Source organism: Chlorocebus sabaeus, chromosome 3, assembly GCF_047675955.1.
Source record: "Chlorocebus sabaeus isolate Y175 chromosome 3, mChlSab1.0.hap1, whole genome shotgun sequence".
Taxonomy (NCBI): Eukaryota; Metazoa; Chordata; class Mammalia; order Primates; family Cercopithecidae; genus Chlorocebus; species Chlorocebus sabaeus.
In genome coordinates, this window is record NC_132906.1 from 92,723,765 (window position 1) to 92,744,185 (window position 20,421).

At 42.3% G+C, this 20,421-nt stretch overlaps 1 protein-coding gene across 10 annotated transcripts in view; it reads left to right on the forward strand.

Annotated features, from left to right (window-relative positions):
• Positions 1 to 20,421, forward strand: part of ARHGEF7 (Rho guanine nucleotide exchange factor 7) — a 181,175-nt gene that overhangs the window by 24,030 nt on the left and 136,724 nt on the right. For 5 of the 10 annotated variants that reach the window (XR_012092630.1, XM_073014500.1, XM_007960907.3 and 2 more), the window contains exon 2: positions 13,387 to 13,473. Coding sequence is in view for 4 of the 10 variants with exons in the window: in XM_073014500.1 (XP_072870601.1) it covers positions 13,387 to 13,473 (87 nt within the window). In the remaining 6 variants the exon portion in view is untranslated. Of the gene's footprint in view, positions 1 to 13,087; positions 13,204 to 13,386; positions 13,474 to 20,421 lie in introns of those variants that run through there. The other 5 variants (XM_038007900.2, XM_073014504.1, XM_073014505.1 and 2 more) reach the window with 3 other exon arrangements.

Here is a 20,421-nt window from a genome sequence, read left to right on the forward strand (position 1 = left end):
CGCGGTGGCGGGCGCCTGTAGTCCCAGCCACTCTGGAGGCTGAGGCAGGAGAATGGCGTGAACCCGGGAGGTGGAGCTTGCAGTGAGCCGAGATCACACCACTGCACTCCAGCCTGGGTGACAGAGTGAGACTCCGCCTCAAAAAAAAAAAAAAAAAAAAAAAGGAGTGAGGTGAAGATCTGGGAGGATGGTGTTGCAGGCAGAGGGAACAGCTAGTGCGAGGTCCTGGGGTAGAAGTCTGCCTGGCAAGTTCCAGAACAGCAGAGGCCAGTGAGAGTGGGGAGGGTGGTAGCTGGCTGATGAGGTCAAGGAGGGAACAAGGGAGCAATTGCGTAGTACCTGCTTGGCCATTCGAAGGACTTGGCCTTTTATTATTAACTTTTTTCTTTTGCTTTTGTAGAGGCAGGGTCTTGTTCTATTGCCCAGGAGGGAGTGCAGTGGCAGATGACAGCTCACTGCAGACTTGAACTCCTGGGCTCAGTGATCCTCCCGAGTAGCTGGGACTACAGCGTACATCACCATGCCCAGCTAATTTTTAAGTTTTTTGTAGACACAGGGTCTTACTATGTGGCCCCAGCTGATCTTGAACTCCTGGCTTCAAGTGATTCTCCTGCTTTGGCCTCCCAGAATGCTGGAATTACATATAAGGTCTAGGCATGAGCCACCACACCCAGCCTAGATCTTCTTTTTTAGAGCAGTTTTAGGTTTCCAGAAGAACTGAGCAAAAAGTACTGAGTTGCTCTACACTCCTTTCAGCCCACCCACTTTCCCCCATTAACACCCTACATTAGTATGATGCACCTGTTAAATTGATGAACTGATACTGATACTTTATTATTGACTAAAGTTCACAATTTCCTTTAGGGTTCACTGTGTGTTGTATGTTCTGTGGGTTCTGACACGTGTATAATGACATGTAGCCACTGTATAACAACATGCAGAGTAGTTTCACTGCCCTGAAGTCCTCTTTACTCCATCTAGTCATACCTCCCTTGCCTCAACCCCTGGCAACTGTTGATCTTTTTACTGTCTCCATGGTTTTTTTTTTTTTTTTTAAATTTACATTTACTGGTTTATTATAAGAATATTGCAAAGGCTACAGATGAAGAGACATGTAGTGTGAGCTATGGGGTAAGGGTCGCGCAGCTTCCATGCCCTCCCTGGGTGTGCCCCCTCCAGCAACCTCTATGTGTTCAGCTGCCTGGAAGCTCCAAAAGTTTTGTCTTTTCCAGAATGTCATATAGTTAGAACCACACATTCTGTAGCCTTTCTGATCGGCTTCTTTCACTTAGCAATATGCTTTTAAGGTTCCTCCATATTTTTGTTGTGGATTGATAGCCCATTTCTTTCTATCACTGAATAATGCCATTGTATGATATACCACCGTTTTTTCTCCATTCACCGATTGAAGTACATCTTGGTTGCTTCCAAGTGTTGGCCATTGTGAAGAAAGTTGCAATAAACAAATGCGTGCAGGTTTTTGTGTGGACATGTTTCAGCCCCATGTGGGTAAATCTAATACCAAGGAGCACAACAGCTGGATCATATGGTAAGCCTACGTTTAGCTTTGTAGGAGACTGCCCAACTGCCTTCTAGTGACTGCAGCATTTTGCACTCCCACCAGCAATGGATGCGAGTTCCATTGCTCCACATCCTTGCCAGCGTTTGGTGTTGACAGTCTTGTGGATTTTGGCCATTCTAATAGGTCTGCAACAGCATCTCCTTGTTTTAATTTACATTTCCTTCATAATATATGATGTTGGACATCTTTTCATGTGCTTGTTTACCATTTGTGTATCTTTGTTGGTGTTTTTTTTTTTTTTCCAGATCTTTTGCCCATTTTAAAAACTAAGTTGTTTTCTTCATGAGTTTTAAGAGTTCCTTGTATATTCAGAATACAAATTATTGATTAGATGTGTTTTGCAAGTATCTCCTACCTGTCAGGGGCTTGTCTTCTTGTTCTCTCAAGGACTTTGGCTTTTCCTGTGTGAAATGGGGAGCTTTTAATGGTTTTGAGTGGAGGAGTGACATTATAGGCAAATTATAAATAATGATAGTAACATGAACCAAATAGAATTCTTGTGTATACATTAGCAGCCTTATCTTTAAGTAATGAAGATCAGTGTTTCTAAGTGGTTTTTTAAAAATGCATTTCCCAAGTACAGATTGCTACACATCTTATTCACAGCTTATTCATGGCCCTATTTATTTCAGCCCACACTGCTGATACTTGAGTTTTGGGTGATAATGATCTTTTTGTCACCTTTTTATTACTCACAGATAATATGAAAGTCCCAACTGGCCCGTCTTTCACGCAAGAGGCTTTTATAGCCCACGAGTGTCCTTGGCCAATGCTTCCTGCCCTCTCTTCCTATCCTCTTGCCTCTCTCTCAAGGGCAGGCCTAACTGCTATTTATAGAGAGATGTGCTTAACTGTGGATGTCCTCAGCTGTTTCTAGTATCCTTATTTCACTTCCTTCCTCTGGGTGAATGGCTCCCTCCTGCTTCACCATCTCCTCTTGAAAATGAGCCTGCCTCTTTGCATGCCTTCAAATCCCCCACAAGTTAACATGTGGATGAAAACAGATTTCTTCCTAGGTGGTTGGGTTCAGTCTTCTCTTAGATGGCTCTGAGACTTGAACTTGCATTAACCACAGCTTTGAACCAAAGACTCTTGAGTGGGAAGGGCCAGGAACAAAGCAGTGCAGGACTGTGGAGCTCCCACTGTTGCCCCCTGGCTTCACTGTGTGTGGAGCTGGACGGCAGGAGGACACTTCGGAAGCAAATCTGAGTAGTGGAAGCAAACAAACGCAGGGCCACCAGAAAAAACCCTAGACTTCTGAGAACACAAATATGAGCAGCGGAGGAGCACTTGAGACTGCAGGGACAGGAGCTGCCACTCTCACCGCGGTGCCTCGATCAAGGGTAGGATATTGGGTTGTTGGTGAGGCAAAGAGTAGATATAGGAGGCAGCATCCCAGCTGAGAGCAGACTGCTTGTGCTGAGGGTGGACATGACCCTGCCTCGTTTCGAAACTCACCCAATGACTACACAGCCAGTACCCACCTTGGATTCACTAGCACATTTCCGTCAGAGACCACAGCCTTCTCCATAGGTGTCTTTAACAATGGGCAATAAGAAAATAATCACCAACCGTGCTGAAGTGCATTCAGTGGGAGAGGGAACATGCCAAAGGGTCGGAAACAATAGAGCAAGGGAGCTTAACAAGAAAGTGATGAGCAGCTCTGATTCACAGAAGGCCATGCCATCATTTACAGTCTGTTTCCATTAGGTCACAAGCATGAAAGTGAAATAAAAAAAGACAATTATTCCATGTGAACAGGTGGAACAACAATCTTCGACCACAAGACTCAACTTGAGTTGTCTTATGAATCTGTAATGCTCTCAGTTTTCTTGTACCCAGATCCTTTAAGGGCACATGGAATGGCGGCTGCCGATGGAAGTGGTGAGACGTCAACCGTGCCCATCCCTGCTGCACTGACTTCCTGGGGGTCTGCATTGCCGCAGCCTGACCCTGAGGGGTGGCGGGGCACGTGCTGTTTCCCAGCTCACTCTCACTCAACAATTAAGATACAACTGCTGCGTTTTCATCTAACAGTACTGGAAGAACAAAATACGACTCAATGGAGAAATGTATTCTGGGTTATCTGATGAAGTTTTATCTTTAAATATTTTGTTATCCATTTTTGGCATTGGTATGAGTTTGGAACTGTTGCCACGAACTCTGAGGGATTTTAAAATGTGCTTTTGGAGTTTGTGAGAACCAAGCCTCAGGGGATGCATGAGTCAGTTGAAGCACTGTAGTCTTGTTGGTCTCTCTTTGACATTTCATGTCTCTGGCATATCTGAATTTAGGTTGGGAATGGGAGGTTTTGTACACTTGTATCTATTACTACCCTTTATAATCTGGCCAGTTCCATACTCATGGAAAACAATTTGTTTGTTCCCAGATGGCTGCAGCATTTCATTTAGAGTTGGGCTTTGGAATTTCTTGAAGAAGGAATGCAAAAGAGAAACATGCTTTATAAAAGGTTTAAATTTCTTCCAGTAAACGACTTACTTAGTATGCTAAAGACTTTTTGGGGGAGCAGCTTACTTATCTGATATTTAACAGTCGAATCCTTGGCATTTCTGCCTGTTGCTTCATCTTTTCCAATGGATTTGGAAGAAGAGTTGTCCTGGAGACTTCCAAGTTAGCTCCACTGACCTACATTTTCACTCCATTTAACATTATTGACTGTGGAATGAGCCCAGAGTGCTGTGGAAGAGCATAATTCCTGATCAGAAGACAGCTGCAATTTAATTAGAATAAAGCAGTGACTACCATGTAATTAAAAATTAGATGAACCATTGAATGCTAAGCAGACTTTTAAAAGGTGAACTTAGGATTTCAAACCTACCACTGCATCTCGGCATGACATGGTGGAGATCTGCCCTACAAAGACCCCAGTATACTGGCAGCCCAGCTGTCTGAGGACTGTTTTGTGATGGGGGAGTCACGTTGGCCTGAGGGGAAGAATAATGGATTGGGAGTGGTCATCACCATCTTCTCTAATGTATTTAATAATACTTGCACATGGGAAAACATTCAAACGGTACAATAAGTAGAGAGAGAAAAGCAAATTTCCCTTGTTCTCCTGTCCTCCATGCCCGATTCCGTTTCCCCATAGAGAACTCTTGTTAAGTGTCTGGCATATGCTTGCAGAGATAGCTCCATGCATTTCTAAACACCTACATACATTTTCTTCTTGCTGCTTTTTTTTTTTAAACACAAAAGGTAGAAATTATCCGCAGTGTTCCCCATGTTCCCTACCCCACCAAACATAACTTGGAGATTGTAACATATCAGGATATAAAGCTGCCCCTTTTTTAAAGGCCATATGGTAGTGGTGATAGTCTGTGGAAGCATTAGAATTCTTTTAATCTGTCTTCTAGATTGTTTCCAATCGTTTGCTATTACATTGTGTTCTAATTTTAGATGCCACCAGGAAGCTCTCCAGGTTAGGTGCCAGGCACAAAACAGATAGATGGCACACTGAACAGAGGTGGTTTATGAGACTATTTATGAAGTGAGGGCAGGAAGAAGGACAATCTAGAAGAGACGGATTAATGACTGAAAAGTCGTTAACTCTCTCTGGCCCGGAAGGGAAAGGTGGGGGGAAGCAGGGTTACTCCAGCCAGTGAGAGCTGTAGTTACAGGACAGGCTGCCTGACAGGAGCCACGGTCTTCCACCAGTGGTGTGTTGGTAACTGTTTAACACCTGGCTGTCTGCAAGGGGGGCCCTGGCATGTACTGTTTGCTGATTTCTGTGCTGTAGGTACTTACACCAGGGCTTTCAAGCCACCAGTGTGACAGAGTGAGACCCATACAGCCCCCTGTGAGCCAGCACCAGCATCTACCACTCTAGGCCCCTGCTTCCTGCCAGGGCCCCCTGTTGGCTCAACCCCACCAGAAGCCAGAGAGCAGGGAAGCCTGGTTGATGCAGTCCTCAGAGGTCGGTGCAGGTTGGTGAAATCCACAGGCAGTGCAGTTTTGGACACGACATTTCAGCTCTCTGAGTCCCTGTTTTCTCATCTGTAAAATACCAGAACTACCTCAAAAGTCTTCTATGACCCTTTCAGCTAAGGTTCTTTCTTTCCCTTACTGCGTGATGAGTGGATTTGGTGACCTAAGTGGGTTAGGTCATTTAGTGCACAGTTGCTGACTATTTAATGTGAGACATCTGTGGGCCCTGCTGTTAGGGAGCTTATGTCTAAATGAGGGAGATGAGATGTACACAAGTAGGTCCGGCTATGTTGTAGGTCTAACTGTGGACAGAACCACACACGTTGAGGAGGAAGTGATCTTTCATAGCTGGGGTGATGAGATTTGATGGCAAAGATCTGGGGTGACCTTCATTCTGTGGTTGGGAGTCTGAATTATTCTCCAAGTGGGAAAAAACCAGAACACTTCTAGATTCAGTCTACATATACCACTGGGTTCTGTAAGTATGGTCCGGGTACCATCAACGTCTCCAGGGAACTTGTCAGAAATCCAAATTCTTGGGTTCCACCCCACCTGCTGAATCTGTGTTACTCCAGGTGATTCTGATGCATGTCGATGTTTAAGAAACACTGAGTTATACCATACCAGTGGTTCCCAAACCTGGCTGAAAATTAGAATCAGATGAAGACTTTAAACATACACACACACGTGCACACTGACACTAAAGTCCTGGGCTGTACTTCAGACCTACGCAGAATCAGAATCTCCCTGGGGAGCTAAATACTTCTCAGACGTGACTGTTTTCTACTGTTGATCTTAATTGTTGAGGTAACATTGAACCTGTTTAGTTATTTGCCTCGCTGATACTGCCTATTATTCCTTCTCTAGTGGTTTTTTTTACTCAAACTCTTTCAAATTCTGAGAGTCTTTAAATCCTGAGAGGTGGCAGCTGTCTTAGTCGCCTCTCTGCTTTGGTTGAGGGTGGAGATGATTGTTCCTGCCCTGAAGTAGTTGGTAAGGACTTGACATGAAAACTGGATAGCTGTAGACGCTTCTGAAGTCTGACCTTAATGTTGCTTTGTGATTAATTTGTAGCAAATATTCATATCACACACACCACGTATCAAATATTAAGTATGAAATCCATACTTTGAAGGAAAATTGTAATGATTCTGGGACTGTCTATGCCTCTGCCTGGTTAGAGTTCTTGAGGGAAAAGCCTGGAGTTTATTACCATGGAGAATTTGGCGCAGGTTTTCTGAAAAGTGAACTGGGCAGAGTTGTTGGCCATTTGAGGCCTGAGTTTTCTGAATATTTCTGGAGACTACATGAAAAAGGAGACTTCCCCGCCCCTTTGAATTGTGAAGGGTTTGCTGATTATAAATAAAGCTATGAACCTTGTTGTACGTGGCTTTCAGTGGACCTATGCTTTCATCTCTCTTGGTAAATACCTAGGAAAGGAATTGCTGGTCTTAGGGTAGATGTATATTTAACTTTGCAAGAAACTGCCAGTTTTCTAAGCATACCATTTACACTCCCATTAGTCGTGTCTGGGAATTCCAATTACTTTACATCCTTGCCAACACTTGGTATATTGTCAGCCCTTTCCCTCTGATCCATTCTGGTGGGGTGTAGTGTTATCTGTAGCTTTAATTTGCATTTCCCTAATGACTAAAGAGGTTGAACCCTTTTTCACGCGCTCACTGACCACTTGTTCACATAGCTTCTTTAGTGAAAGATTAAAGAGACTTTCAACCACCTTGTTTATATCATAATATTCCAAACATGTTTTTCCACTGCAGTTTCACCCATGATCTCAGCTGCCTTTTACTTGCCATCCTTGAGAACACCCGGGACTGCTAAAATGGCACACCTTTGAGACGCAGTTCCATCTGCCTCTTCACCTTTCCAGGCCCAACTCAGAGATCACCTTTTATGCTGGTTAAGCTTCTGGCCCTACTCTATCTCTGCAGAATTTAGGTTTCCCTCTGCCATGCTTCTGTGATGCTGAGTCTACATCTCCGTGGCCACACTTCACCATGCTGTGTGCAAGCTTCTGTGCATCACTGAGGGCAATGCCTTGTCTCACTCTTTGCATTCACAGTGCTTATGCCATCATCTGCTGTGGACTCTAAGCCCAATATTGCTGGATTAATTTATTACCCATTTCATCCTCCCAACTGCTCTGTAGCAGAAAGATGTATTAGCCTTAAATCAGGGACAAGGGCATAGATCCAGAGGGGTCAAGTGACTTGTCCAGTGTGACACAACACACTTGTTACACAGCCAGGCACTACTTACTATGAAGTTTTGACTCTTTGACATTACAGTTTTCCAAACAGGTATGTTTTAGGTACAGTGTTCTTTGACTTAGCTTGCTACAGGTACCCATGTACATGTACAGAAATATTTTTCAAGGGATATGCAGGCACAGGATGGTTTTAAGGGCATCCACTTCCAGACCCTCAACTTACATACACAGTCACCTAAAACTGACTAGCCTTAGAAGGTACCTGAAGCCATGGAAGACATGAAGCTGGCTTGGCTGTCCCATCTCCCCTCTCACGATGGCCATTCTCCCACTTCATACAGAAAGGCAGACTTTGCACCTGTCATCTTCCTGAGGTGCACTGTTGCAAGATGGAAAACTTCCAGGCCATGTAACAAAGAGACAATTAGAAATATTAATGGTATTAAGAAGTCAATGACTTTAATGACTGAAATTTTGCAACTCAGGGGTTTCCACTTCCTAGCTTTCACAGAAATCAAAGGAGACCTAATGAAGTTGTTAATAAATGATTTAAAACATTTTTAACTTATGAGAGACCATATTTGGACTTTGTCCATGTAACTCAGAAGGCTTTAAAGAGTTAAGTTATATCATGACAAAACTCCTTCTATTTTCATGTATTTATTTTTGTGAACAGGGTTTTTCAGGGTTTGCATAAAAATCCTCCAAGATAGGAAAACAAGTGATGCTAGACCATACCTCACTCCAGCAAAAAGTGATAGTCATTCATGGGTAAATGAACAAACTAAAAAATAAACCCTATATATTTCATTAAAAAAAAAAACCCATTTCTGGCTGGGTGCAGTGGCTCACGCCTGTAATCCCAGCACTTTGGGAGTCTGAGGTGGGTGAATTGCTTGAGCCCAGGAGTTCAAGACCAGCCTGGGCAACATAGTGAGACCACCATCTCTGAAAAAAAGAAGAAGAAGAAGAAAAAAAGAAATACATTTCCAGATGAAACTTTGCTTTTTATATGTAATAATTTATAAAAAACTGTAACATATTGTTTCCATCAATTGTGTACTCATAATAGTTGTATTAACTCAGTTCAGAAAAAAATCATAGCAATTAGATCCTTATGGTTTAATATTCTTAAATGTAGAGTCAGTTATCATTATTTGTGGTAGTTACGTTCTAGAAAGTTACCTTGATCATCGAATTACTGACAAATGCAACATTGCTCTGAGGAGAAATATAGCGTTAGGATCCATGAAGACTCTGACCACAACATTTTGCCGACCAATCAATACATAACCTTGTTTTATGTGTATTTTTGTTTGAAGATAGTTTATTTAATATAAATTTCTTACAATTAATCATATGCAGTATTTCTTTATAATAAACACTGTTTCAGTTACAGCATTATGTACTGCTATGATTGTATTAGTTTAATTGTCAGTCATAAGTATACACATGCACACAGTACACATAGACAGTACTCACATAACACGGAATACTGTGAACATGCTTTATACTGGATAGCACAGTAATAACAAATACATAAAGTCCTGAAAAGAGCATTAAGTGAAGATTAAGCATTTAAAGCTTTATACACATTAACTAAAGTCTTACTGTGGATGGAGCTGCAGGATGTGTGATGGTCAGTGAGTGCACTGTGGTTTACCCTATCAACCTTAGCTTGCCCCATGAAAATCAAAAGAGGCTGGTGGAGTTTACTCTGCACAAGAGGAAGATGTCAATAACGGCAGCACATTGTGATCTGGCAGAGCTACCTTAGGAGTTTGTCTTTTGCAACTTGTTGATGGTGTTGGCGACTCTCTCTCAAACTGGCTAGAAAAATTGGTTCAGCCTTGTCTGCCTGGTTTTTTGCCTCAAATCTTTAAGCATCTCAGAATAAGGGATAAATGCAGTGGAAGTGAGGCACTTAAATGTGAGGCTACGTTCAAGTACAGGGTCACATTCTTCCATGTCATTGAAAATTTTTTCCAAGGCAGAATTCCATTCTCATAGTTTGGCTGCTGTGAGAGGGACAATTCTTGGAGTCTTAGGGTGACTTTTGTCACTGACTTTGCTGCCATGTTTTGTCATCTCTTCCAGGTTTTAGTTTGTGGCTTCTACTGCCTTCTCTGACAAACTTTCCTCCACATCTTCCTTCATGTTGTTGAAACCTTCTCCATTTATTTGCCGTGCAATATACATTATTTTTTTTACATTGTTTTCTATATTTTCTGAAACACTTTCAAAGCCTTGAAAAGTTTTCACGGTCTGGCCAAATGTTTTCCCAGCAGTTATTGACAGTAGCCTGCTTGATGCTGTCCCAGGCTGTGCCAACATAATCAACAACGCTGAGTATAGTGAGTGATTTCCAGTAGTCTATCATGCTGGCTTCCTTGTTGGCATCAAGAGCCTCACAAGCTTTACAATAAAGTTCCCTCATGTAGTGTGCCTTGGAAGTTTGTATTATGCCCTGAGGGGCTGGATGAGAGCTGCAGTATTGGGGCATGAAAAGAACTTCTACGTTGGGGTGAACATTTTCAAGTTCGTCATGGCAATGAACTGGGGCATTACCCAAAATTAATAAGACCCAGAAAGCAAGGTTTTTGCCCTGGAGATATCGTTCAACTTCTGGAATGAAGCAGTGGTGGAACCAATCCCAGAATATTTCAGATACCATCCTTGCTTTTCTATTTTACCTCCAATGGACTGGCATGCAGTTCAGGTTTTTCCCTTTAAGTGCTCATGGGTTGTGGGCTCTGTACACCATCAGAGGTTTGCACTTGAAGTCGCCCTTGCCATTGGCGCACAATAGCAAGGTTGAATGCTATAAAGTCAGGGGCTTGCATGACCATTTGCATTACATAGGTTTTATAAGAATGCCAACATTCTTATAAAACAAGCCAGTCTCATCAGCATTGAAAACCTGCTCTTCAACATAACCCTTTAACCCTTTTCACGTACAACACTTAGCAGGCATTTTTAAAATTCTTCCGCAGCCTCCTTATCTGCAGAACCTGCCTTGCCTGCAAGTTTAAAATTTGATTTCATGCTGTACCACCTTTTGAAACGTGCCAGCCAGCCTGCACTAGCTGAGAAGGGTTTAACATTTTCCTGACCTTGGGTAACATGGCTGTAAATTTCCTTGACTTTCAGCCTCACGACAATACTGCCCACTACACTTTATTTTTTTATTGGTTGTTGTCTGATGAATCCACAAATTTAGCTGCTTTTCCATCTTTTCCATAGCTTCATCACGCACTATAGATGTTACTTTAGCACTTTCTGGAGCAGCCTCATGTACAGATCAGCAGATCTCCACTTCCTTTTTGTGAATGTACCATATCCATATTGTTGATTTATTAACATTGAACTCATGACAACAGTACTATAACTCATGCCCAAACGAAGCTTATCTAACACACGTATTTTCTCTGTAAGACACATCACAGCCTTCTTGCACTTAGGGACATTAGACAGCATTTCAGCACTACGCTTCGGGGCCATTTGAAACAGAGAAATCACCATTGGAAGGCACAGAAATTTGAAAAATGTGACACTAAGTAGACTGAGAAGAGGACATATGTTTACAGAATGAGAACTGAAAAAAGAAGGCAGAGCATGGCCTTGTACCAGCTCAGCTGGAAACGTGTACATAAGGTGATCCAAATTTTTCACTGTTCTGCATGTGTCATATGTGACTGAGAGAGTGCTTCAAGTATTGATTTTTGGGTTACACATAATTTTTAGCAAGTAGCTGAGTTCATAAATACAGACACTTTGAATGATGATTGTATTTGTAGAGGTCACTTGTCAAAAAAGAGTGCGTTTCAAGCATAAAAATAGATTTTATGAGGATACAACTTTTTGGGTGAAGTGGAATGAATTAAAGGAGAAAGAATTAGTGTCTGACTTGTTCAGAAACTTTTTAGATGGAGAAATGGGTATTATGTTTCTATTACATTTAGATTCTATTAGATTTTTTTTTTTAATAAAGGATGCAATGGTTTAATTTAAAAATGTCATCAGAATGTCAGAAATTACATCCTTTACAACTATTTAAAACTATGAAGAAAAAAATTAGGTATTACCTAGATACGTGATAATTTTTAAGAATTATTTTAAAGAGAACAAAATGGATTAGGAAGCAGCTTTGCTTTTGCCATTCCACTGAAAAAAATGTACAATGTCGATGGAAACATGTCAGCACTTGCTTGTAGGAATTTTTCAACTATAGAAAGAAAAAAGCTTCATTTCATCTCTTTTGGCATTGCTGAACACTTGGTTTGATGTATAATTTTAAAACACCTGAGCACCATGAAATGAAACCACAGTATTCCTGAGGGTAGCCTGGTGAAATGTGATTTTCTCCTACAGTACAGGACAAAAATGCCTTTAATGTCCTCAAATGCTAGAGTTCTAGATGACGCATTAGTTTAAATGTCAACGCTTAATGTCTTCACATGTAATTTGGAACAGAAATTTTCTTACAGTTAAAATAATCCTTGGAGTAAAAACCAAAATAAACAGCTTTTCGTATGCCTCAGGCTTCTTAAAATTTTCTAGTAATTGGTGCTGTTTCTGGTTTCCTTAGTTTCTTGCCGTGGGAAAGGTCCAAACACCTTACATGTGTTGCTGGTGGCCCTAACAATTCTACTTTGGACTAAAGCACCAGGGAGCCTGTAGGGGCCTTCCTGCGCTCCTTGACTGCGGGGGATCCACAGTTTCTTCTCAGCTGACTTACTGGTTTTCATGTTAACTGTCTATTTCGGTTAATCATTCATGAAGCACGTGGGATATACTTGGGGAAAGAGAACACTGCACCTTAATCCCAACATGCATAATTTTTGTTGCTTAATTATTTTAAGTCATCGCATTAGAATAGTAACTGCGCTCTCCATGAGTCTTGGTTAGAAAGAAGGGAAGAAATCCCAGGTTCTCTCCCAACAATCAGGGGTTACTCAGGCCGCCCAAGCTCTCTGGGGCCCCTCTGGGCCGGGCTGCGTCCACTTGGGAGAGGCCGAGGACCGGGCGCCAAGAGGCTGCGGTGTCTGCGCTTGGGGCCCAACGGGCGCGATGTGTCTGCGGGGCCAGGCCAAGGACCTGGAGCAGGGAGGAGGCCGCGCGCGGGACCGGGCCTCGTCGGCTGCGTCCGCGGGGCTGGGGCCGAGGCCGAAGACTGGACAGGAGGAGGCGGCGGTGGCCGCGTGTGGGGCCAACCAGTGGGCTCCGCCTACCGGACCGAGGTCCAGCACTGGGCCGAAGGAGGTGGCAGCTCGCTGGGTAAGCAAGGTGGGCTGCGTCCGCTGGGGCGAAGACCCAGCGCCAGCCGGAAGACGTCCCGCGCAGGCCGGCGGGGGCGCGGTCTGAGTACGTCACTTCCGGCTCCGGGACTCACTTCCTGGTGCGGGAAGGGGCAGAGATTGGTGCAGCCCCGGAGGAAGAAAAAAGGGTGAGGAGAAGCGGCGGCTGAGTGGGTTGGCATCTGTGGCTGCGGGCTCGCTCCAGGCCGTCGGGGGCCGCTCGCCAGCGTCGCCCGCTGTGTTGGGAGCGCGGGCCGTGGCCGTCGCTTGGCCTTGTCCCCGGTCTCCCCACTGCCGGCCACGGCGCTCAGCGCTTGTGCTCTGTGTTGCAGGTCTACCCGGAGCCCCGGAGCGAGAGCGAGTGCCTGAGCAACATCCGCGAGTTCCTGCGTGGCTGCGGGGCTTCCCTGCGCCTGGAGGTGAGCGCGGGCGGCCACGGGCCGAGGGAGGGGCCGGGGAGACGGGGTTGGGCCCGGGGTGGGCGCTTCGCTCCGGCCGGACCTCCCGCCTCCTCCGCGCCCGGGTCCGACCCTCCCCGGCCGCTCGGGGGTCCGGGATGTGTGGAACGGGGCGTTGCGGGTTTGGGTAACGGCCGGGAGGAGGCGGCGCGCGGGCCACCCCCAGGGCAGGGTGGAGTCTGCGTGTGGAACCCCAGACATTGCCCTCGCTCCAGTGAGGAACAGTGGTTCTGGTCGCTGGTGGTGCAGGTGACACACATTTTCAACAACCGTTTATCAGGGGTGTGAGCCGATTTCTTGGCACCTGCCTCGGCCTGAACTCTGCTTTTAGAGATTGTCGTCTAAGGGCTCGCATCTAGGTCTGGGTCAGGCCTTAGAATCCTCAGCAGGTGATCAGGCAAAGTCGTGCAGAAATAAAATGGGCCAGCCCTCCGCCTGCTTCTCCCAACCGCACTCCTTTCTCTGCTTTTTCTATCTGAGACCAGAAATTCGGTGGTTTTTCCGTACCCTCAACACTTAATGTTTAGGTTAGAGAATTCACATTAACCGGTATCTGAGGTTTATAAAACATGCTTTCGGGGAGCATACTGGGCGGGGTCTCGATTCCCTGTTGTAAAATATTGTGCCACTTTCCTAAACATTGTCTTTCCAGTCTTTCAGTGGCAGTTTCTGGGAATTTAACTCTTTCATTTTATTTTACTATTGCGATTCTTCCTACACTTGGGGTAGCGCTTTAAATACAGAAATCTAGCTTTGCTTTTCTTGGGATCTGCTCAAGCGGTTGCAGTCAGTCCTGTACTTAAGTCCTGCCTTTTATTTTTATGTTGCCACTTTGTCACTCTTAACCTTAGTTTTCTTATCTGTCAACTGAGATGGGCAATATCAAGCTCCCAGATAAGAGTACAGTCAGCTCTCTGTATCCAAGGTTACCCACCCGTGTATTCAGCCAGCCTTGGAAATATCGGAGGAGGGGGAAACCAATTTAAAAAAGCCAATATAAAACAACACAGTATAATGATTATTTACGTATCATTTATAATGTACTAGGTAGCGTACGTAACCTAGGGGTGATTTAATGTTTACGGGACTATGCCATTTTATATAAAAGACTTGAGCATCTGAGGGTTTTGGTATCCATGGGGATCCTGGAACCAATTCCCTGCTGATAAAAAGGGACAACTGTATATGAAAGCATCTTTGTAGAACCTGTTACATAGGATAACCCAATAGAGATTTCCCTTCCTGAAGGATAGTCTTTTGCTATAGGTTTCTCGGGAAACCTAGAAGTCATCAAATCTGTGAGGGCAGGTTACATGGAAAGTTTATTTAATTTAATTAGACAGGAATTCATAAAGTATTACTGGCATTGTTTATGATTGTAAACACAAAGACATTTATTGTTGGTAGTATTTCATGTTGGCAAGGAAATTATTACACGTAAGTGAAAGTGCTAGGGGAGATTCCAAGAAACTCAGAGCTCTTTCAAAGGGAAAAAGGACAGTGTTTCAGTAGTCTTTCCCTGACACCCTTCGTCGTATCAGCTTTGTCATTTTGTAATCCAGCTGCCTTATTGGCTGTGATAATATGCCTTGCTAGTGGCAAGTTTTACTTTTTCTTGACCTTTTTGTGGGATTTTATCATATTACCCTCTTGAAACTACTGAGTTTTATTTATGTTTAACATACTTTTGAAACTAAATTTGCACATTAAGATTATCTGACTTTGGTGTAAGACTTTTTAAGAAAGTTTTGTTTTAAAGTAAATTGAGGCTGGGCGCAGTGGCTCACGCTTGTAATCTCAGCACTTTGGGAGGCTGAGGTGGGTGGATCACATGAAGTTGGGAGTTTGAGACCAGCCTGGCTAACATGGCAAAACCCCGTCTCTACTTAAAAAAAAAAAAACCCAAAACCCAAAACCAAAAATTAGCTGGGCATGGTGGTGCGCACCTGTAGTTCCAGTTACTCGGGAGACTGAGATGGGAGATCCCTTGAACCCCAGAGGCAGAGATTTCAGGGAGCCGGGATTGCCACTGCACTCCAGCCTGGGTGACAGAGCAAGACTTTATCTCAAACAAAAAAAAAAAAGTAAATTGAATGTTAAAAACTTACCATTTTTAGTTTTCCAAAGGTTGCTGCTGACGTTTCGTATGGTAACTGTTGTTTTTATAATTAAGAGTTATTTTGAAGGTTCTCTGGAAGAGAGATTTCACTAACATATCCCAAGCATCTAGAATAGTGCTTGGCACATAATAGGCTTTCAATAAATATTTGTTACTCACAGAATGAGCTTGAAGTTGTAGTTGATAGCAAGTGAGTTTCACATTAAAGTAAAAAATTGGTTTTGACTTATTTTGTCCTATTTTTAAAGAGTGGATATCTCTTCCAGTAAATTTAAACAAGAGGCAGATGTTACCTTTTTTCAAGCTTAGTGTGAGTCACACTTGTAATTACCTAGGAGATAATAAAAATGAAAATATGAAAACAGCACATGAAAAACTTAATAAATTGTTCAGTCACTGTGTTTTGGGAAGTTTCCCTGAGAGGTCATTCTGTACGGTATGCGTCCAGCTCTGGCTACCAGCCTTGTAAGCTGATGTGAAGGGACAGGGCTGGGCCCTGAAGGACTTGGTCGTCTGCCCTGCGGGCCACAGTGCAGCAATTTCCCAGTGTGTGAGAATTGCTTAGAGAGTGAGGAGGGAAGGGCCTTGCACTTGTGAAATATGTTGTAGGATTTACACATTTCATTTTCACAGCTGAGAGGTGGGAAATTGATAAGAAATGTTTTGAAATTACAGACCCAAAACTTAAAACTGATAGCTTAAATTCTAGATTAGCTTTGTTCTGTAGTTGTAAATGTTAAGGTGCTTTTCTTCCAGGGGTTAGTTTAGACTGAATTGTGTTTCTAACAGAATTTTTTTGGTGTATCTATTCTTATTTACTGTCAGTTTAAGCTCTGCTAAGATTCGTTAAAGGGAAAAAGGAAGTAAATTTGGTTAGTATGTCAGCTATTTTGGTGCATACCTTCCTTAATTACCTGTAGAAAATCAGATATTACCCCCCAATTGTTCTGATTATGAAAATATTTTTATAAATTGGTTTTAAAGGAATATTGTGTGAGTTGCATTTACTGGTAAACTTTGAGAAGCACTAGGTTTTAAGTTGGAAAACTCTGAAATTTGGAAAATTAAAAAAATTTAATTAGTGTTGGAAAGCAGTGCAACTTGGGTGACTTCATTTTCTTACAACGTTTTTACTTGGCATGCTTAAAATTTTTTTTTTTTTTTTTCCAGTTAGGGCAAAAATCCGTAGGCACACAATTTCTCTATTTGTATCTCAAGAACAACCAAAATAATAATTATTAATAAGAATGATGATGATGTTGGCTGGGCACAGTGGCTCATGCCTGTAATCCTAGCGCTTTGGGAGGCTGAGGCGGGTGAATCACCGTAGGTCAGGAGTTCGAGACCAGCCTGGCCAACATGGTAAAACCCCATCTCTACTGATCACACCGCTGCCCTCCAGCCTGGATGGCAGAGCAAAGCTCCATCTCAAAAAAAAGAATGATGATGATTATGTTTGTAGAATTTCACTTGGGGATAAGTAACTTACTGAGGCAAACCAAGCAAGGGATAGGACATTTCTTTGCATTTTCTTAGGTAAATAGCTACAGAGAAATTCAGAGTGATTTCTGTTTCCAGTTTTTTGCTGCATTACTGTGGAATTCCAATTCAAGTGTTGTGGCTGCTGTAGGGTGTGTGTGTGCATGTGTGTGTGTGCATGTTTGTTCGTTCACTCAAAAGGTCATAATGAATTAGCTTCCAAGCTGTTCCCACCCTATACAACCTTGTCTGATTAGGCATCTGACAGCTAGGGAAGCAGGTGAAATGTAACTGGCAAAAGCAGATTTTATGTTCCTAGGAGAAAGCTGTGTTTGGTTAAAGCCATCACACCTGTAACATGTTTACCAGCTTTTTATTTCAAGAGCTGAAAGTTAAGAATATAAGATTCCATTTGTTTAAATGGTACATCATGAAGCTCACATTAATAATGTGGTTTCAGGAATATTAGCAACAAAATAATTATAATAAAGCTATGGATTTTAACTTAGTTCTGTTTGAAAGATGTCTACTGTTCTCGATATTTAGTTATATTCATACATAATAGAAAAGGGTAATCCTGTTGGATGGTTTGATATTAATGAGGCTTTTTTTGCTTAAGAATTGACTGTGGATTCACATACAGTGTTACCATCACTACTTGAGAGGAAAACAAAACATTTCAGATGAAACTGGGTGAGCCTGTTCTCATAGTTGCCAAGAGGGAATAAAGCCAATTTGTCAAGTGTAAGCAAACCACAGCTCTTTCTTCTCATAGACCATTTCTGAAATAGTTGTTTGATATGATAAAGATGGTAACCCTAATATATTAATAATTGATCTTTCCTGCTCCTTGGCACAGCAACTAACACTAAAATTATCTGCAGGTTTCACAGTTGCTGTTCATTTACTTAACTTTTTCTGGAAAAGTGGAAAGCATCCAAAGGCCCAGGTGGTTCATAACAGAAATCTGCTCTTTTCTCATCCTCACCCTTGGAAATTTTTGGTTGGTTTTTTGGTCTCTCAGATCAACAGAGCATGAAATGTAGACCAGCTAGTCACATAAAGCTTGCCTCATACCCAGTTTCTTTTCTTTAATTCTTATATTTTGTTTTTAAATTGACAAATGGTTGCATGTATTTATGGAGTAACAACATTATGTTATGGCATATGAATGCATTGTGGAGTGATTAGGTCAGGGAAATGAACATATCCGTTCATGTCCTCACATACTTCTTTTTTCTTTGTGGTAAGAACATTTAAAATCTCATCTTTTAGCAATTTTGAAATGTACTTTATTGTTAACTGTAGTCTCCTGCTGTACAATAGATTACTAAAGTTTATTCCTCCTGTCCAACTGAAATTTGTACTCTTTGACTAACATCTCCCCTTTCCCTGTCTAGCTCCTGTTCCCTCCTTCCCAGCCTCTTCAGCATCTGGTAACCGCTATTCTCTTCTCTGCTTCTGTGAGTTCAGCTTTTTTACACTTTGCATCTAGGCGAGATCATGCAGTATTTGTCTTTTTGTGCCCTGCTTTCTCTTAGCATAATGTTCTCCAGGTTCATTCATTGTTGTTGCAAATAACAGGGTTTCCTTTCTTTTAAAAGTCTGACTAGTGTTCTCTTGTGTATGTATCCCACATTTTCTTTATTCTCTCATCTTTCAGTGGACACTTAGATTGATTTTGTATCTTAGCTGTTGTAAATAGTGCTGCCATGAAAATGGGAGTGCACACATCTCTTCAACATACTGATTTTAGTTTCTTTGGCTAAGTATATACCCAGTAGTGGGATTGCTGGATAATACGATAATTCTGTTTTTAGATTTTTGAGGAACCTCCATACTGTTTCCCAGAATGGCTTTGCGAATTTACATTCCCATCAACAATGTACAAGGCTTATCTTTTCTCCACATCCTTGCCAATACCTGTCACCTTTCATCTTTTTGATAATAGCCGTTCTACAGGTGTGAGATGCTCTCATGGTTTTAATGTGCATTTCTCTGATGATTAGTGATGTTGAACATTTTCTAATCTGTTGGCCGTTTGTATGTCTTTTGAGAAATGTCTGTTCGGGTCCTTTGCTCATTTTTAATCAGGTTATTTTTGTTTGTTACTGAGTTTTTAAATATATTTTGGATATTAGCTTTGTATCAGATGTATGCTTTGCAAATACTTTCTTTTTATTCTGTGAGTTGTCTCTTAATTCTGTTGTTTCCTTTACTGTGCATAAGCTTTTCAGTTTGATGAAATCGCATTTGTCTTATTTTTGTCTTTGTTTTCTGTGCTTTTGGGGTCATATCCAGGAAATCATTGTCCAGATTAATGTCGTGGAGCTTTCCATGGTGTTTATTTCTAGTAGTTTCATTGTTTCAGGTCTTACATTTAATAAGTCTTTAGCCCATTTTGAGTTCATTTTTGTATGTGTTTTGGGACAAGGTTTCAATTTAATTTTTCTGCATGTAGATGCCCAGTTTTCCCAGCACCATATGTTGAAACTGCCCTTTCCCGATTGGGTGTTCTTGGCACCTTTGTCAAAGATCTGTTGACTGTATTACGTGAGTTTAATTCTCAGCTCTCTATTCTGTTCTGTTGGTCTATGTATCTGCTTTTATGCTAGTGCCATGCTGTTTTGGCTACTGTAGCTTGGTAATACGCTTTGAAATCAGGTAGTGTGATGCCTCCAGCTTTCTTCTTTTTACTCAGGAGTGCTTTAGCTATTTGTTTTTTTTTTTTTTTTTTTTTTTTGTGATTTCATGTGAATTTCAGGATTGTTTTTCTGTATCTGTGAAGAATACCATTGGAATTTTGGTAGACATTGCATTGAATCTGTGGATCACCTTGGGCAATATGGATGTTTTAACAATACAGGTTGAGCATGCTGATACAGTTTGGTTGTGTCCCCACCCAAATCTCATCTTGAATTGTAATCCCCATAATGCCCACAAGTCTAGGGAGAGACCTCTGGGAGAGACCTAGGAGATTATGGGGATTACAATTCAAGATGAGATTTGGAGTTAGAGATCAGCCTGGGCTACATGGCAAAACCTCATCTCTACCAAAAAAGAAAAAGTCTATTGGACAGTGCTGGATCCAGTAGAATCCTAGGAGATTGGATCATGGGGGTGATTTCCCCCATGCTGTTCTCGTGATAACGAGGGAGTTCTCAGGAGATCTGATGGTTGTATAAGGGGCTCCTTCTCCTTTGTTTCTCACTCTTCTCTCCCCTGCTGCCCTGTGAAGAGGGACCTTTCGCTATGATTGTAGGTTTCCTGTGGCCTCCCCAGCCATGTGGAACTGTGAGTTACTTAAATCT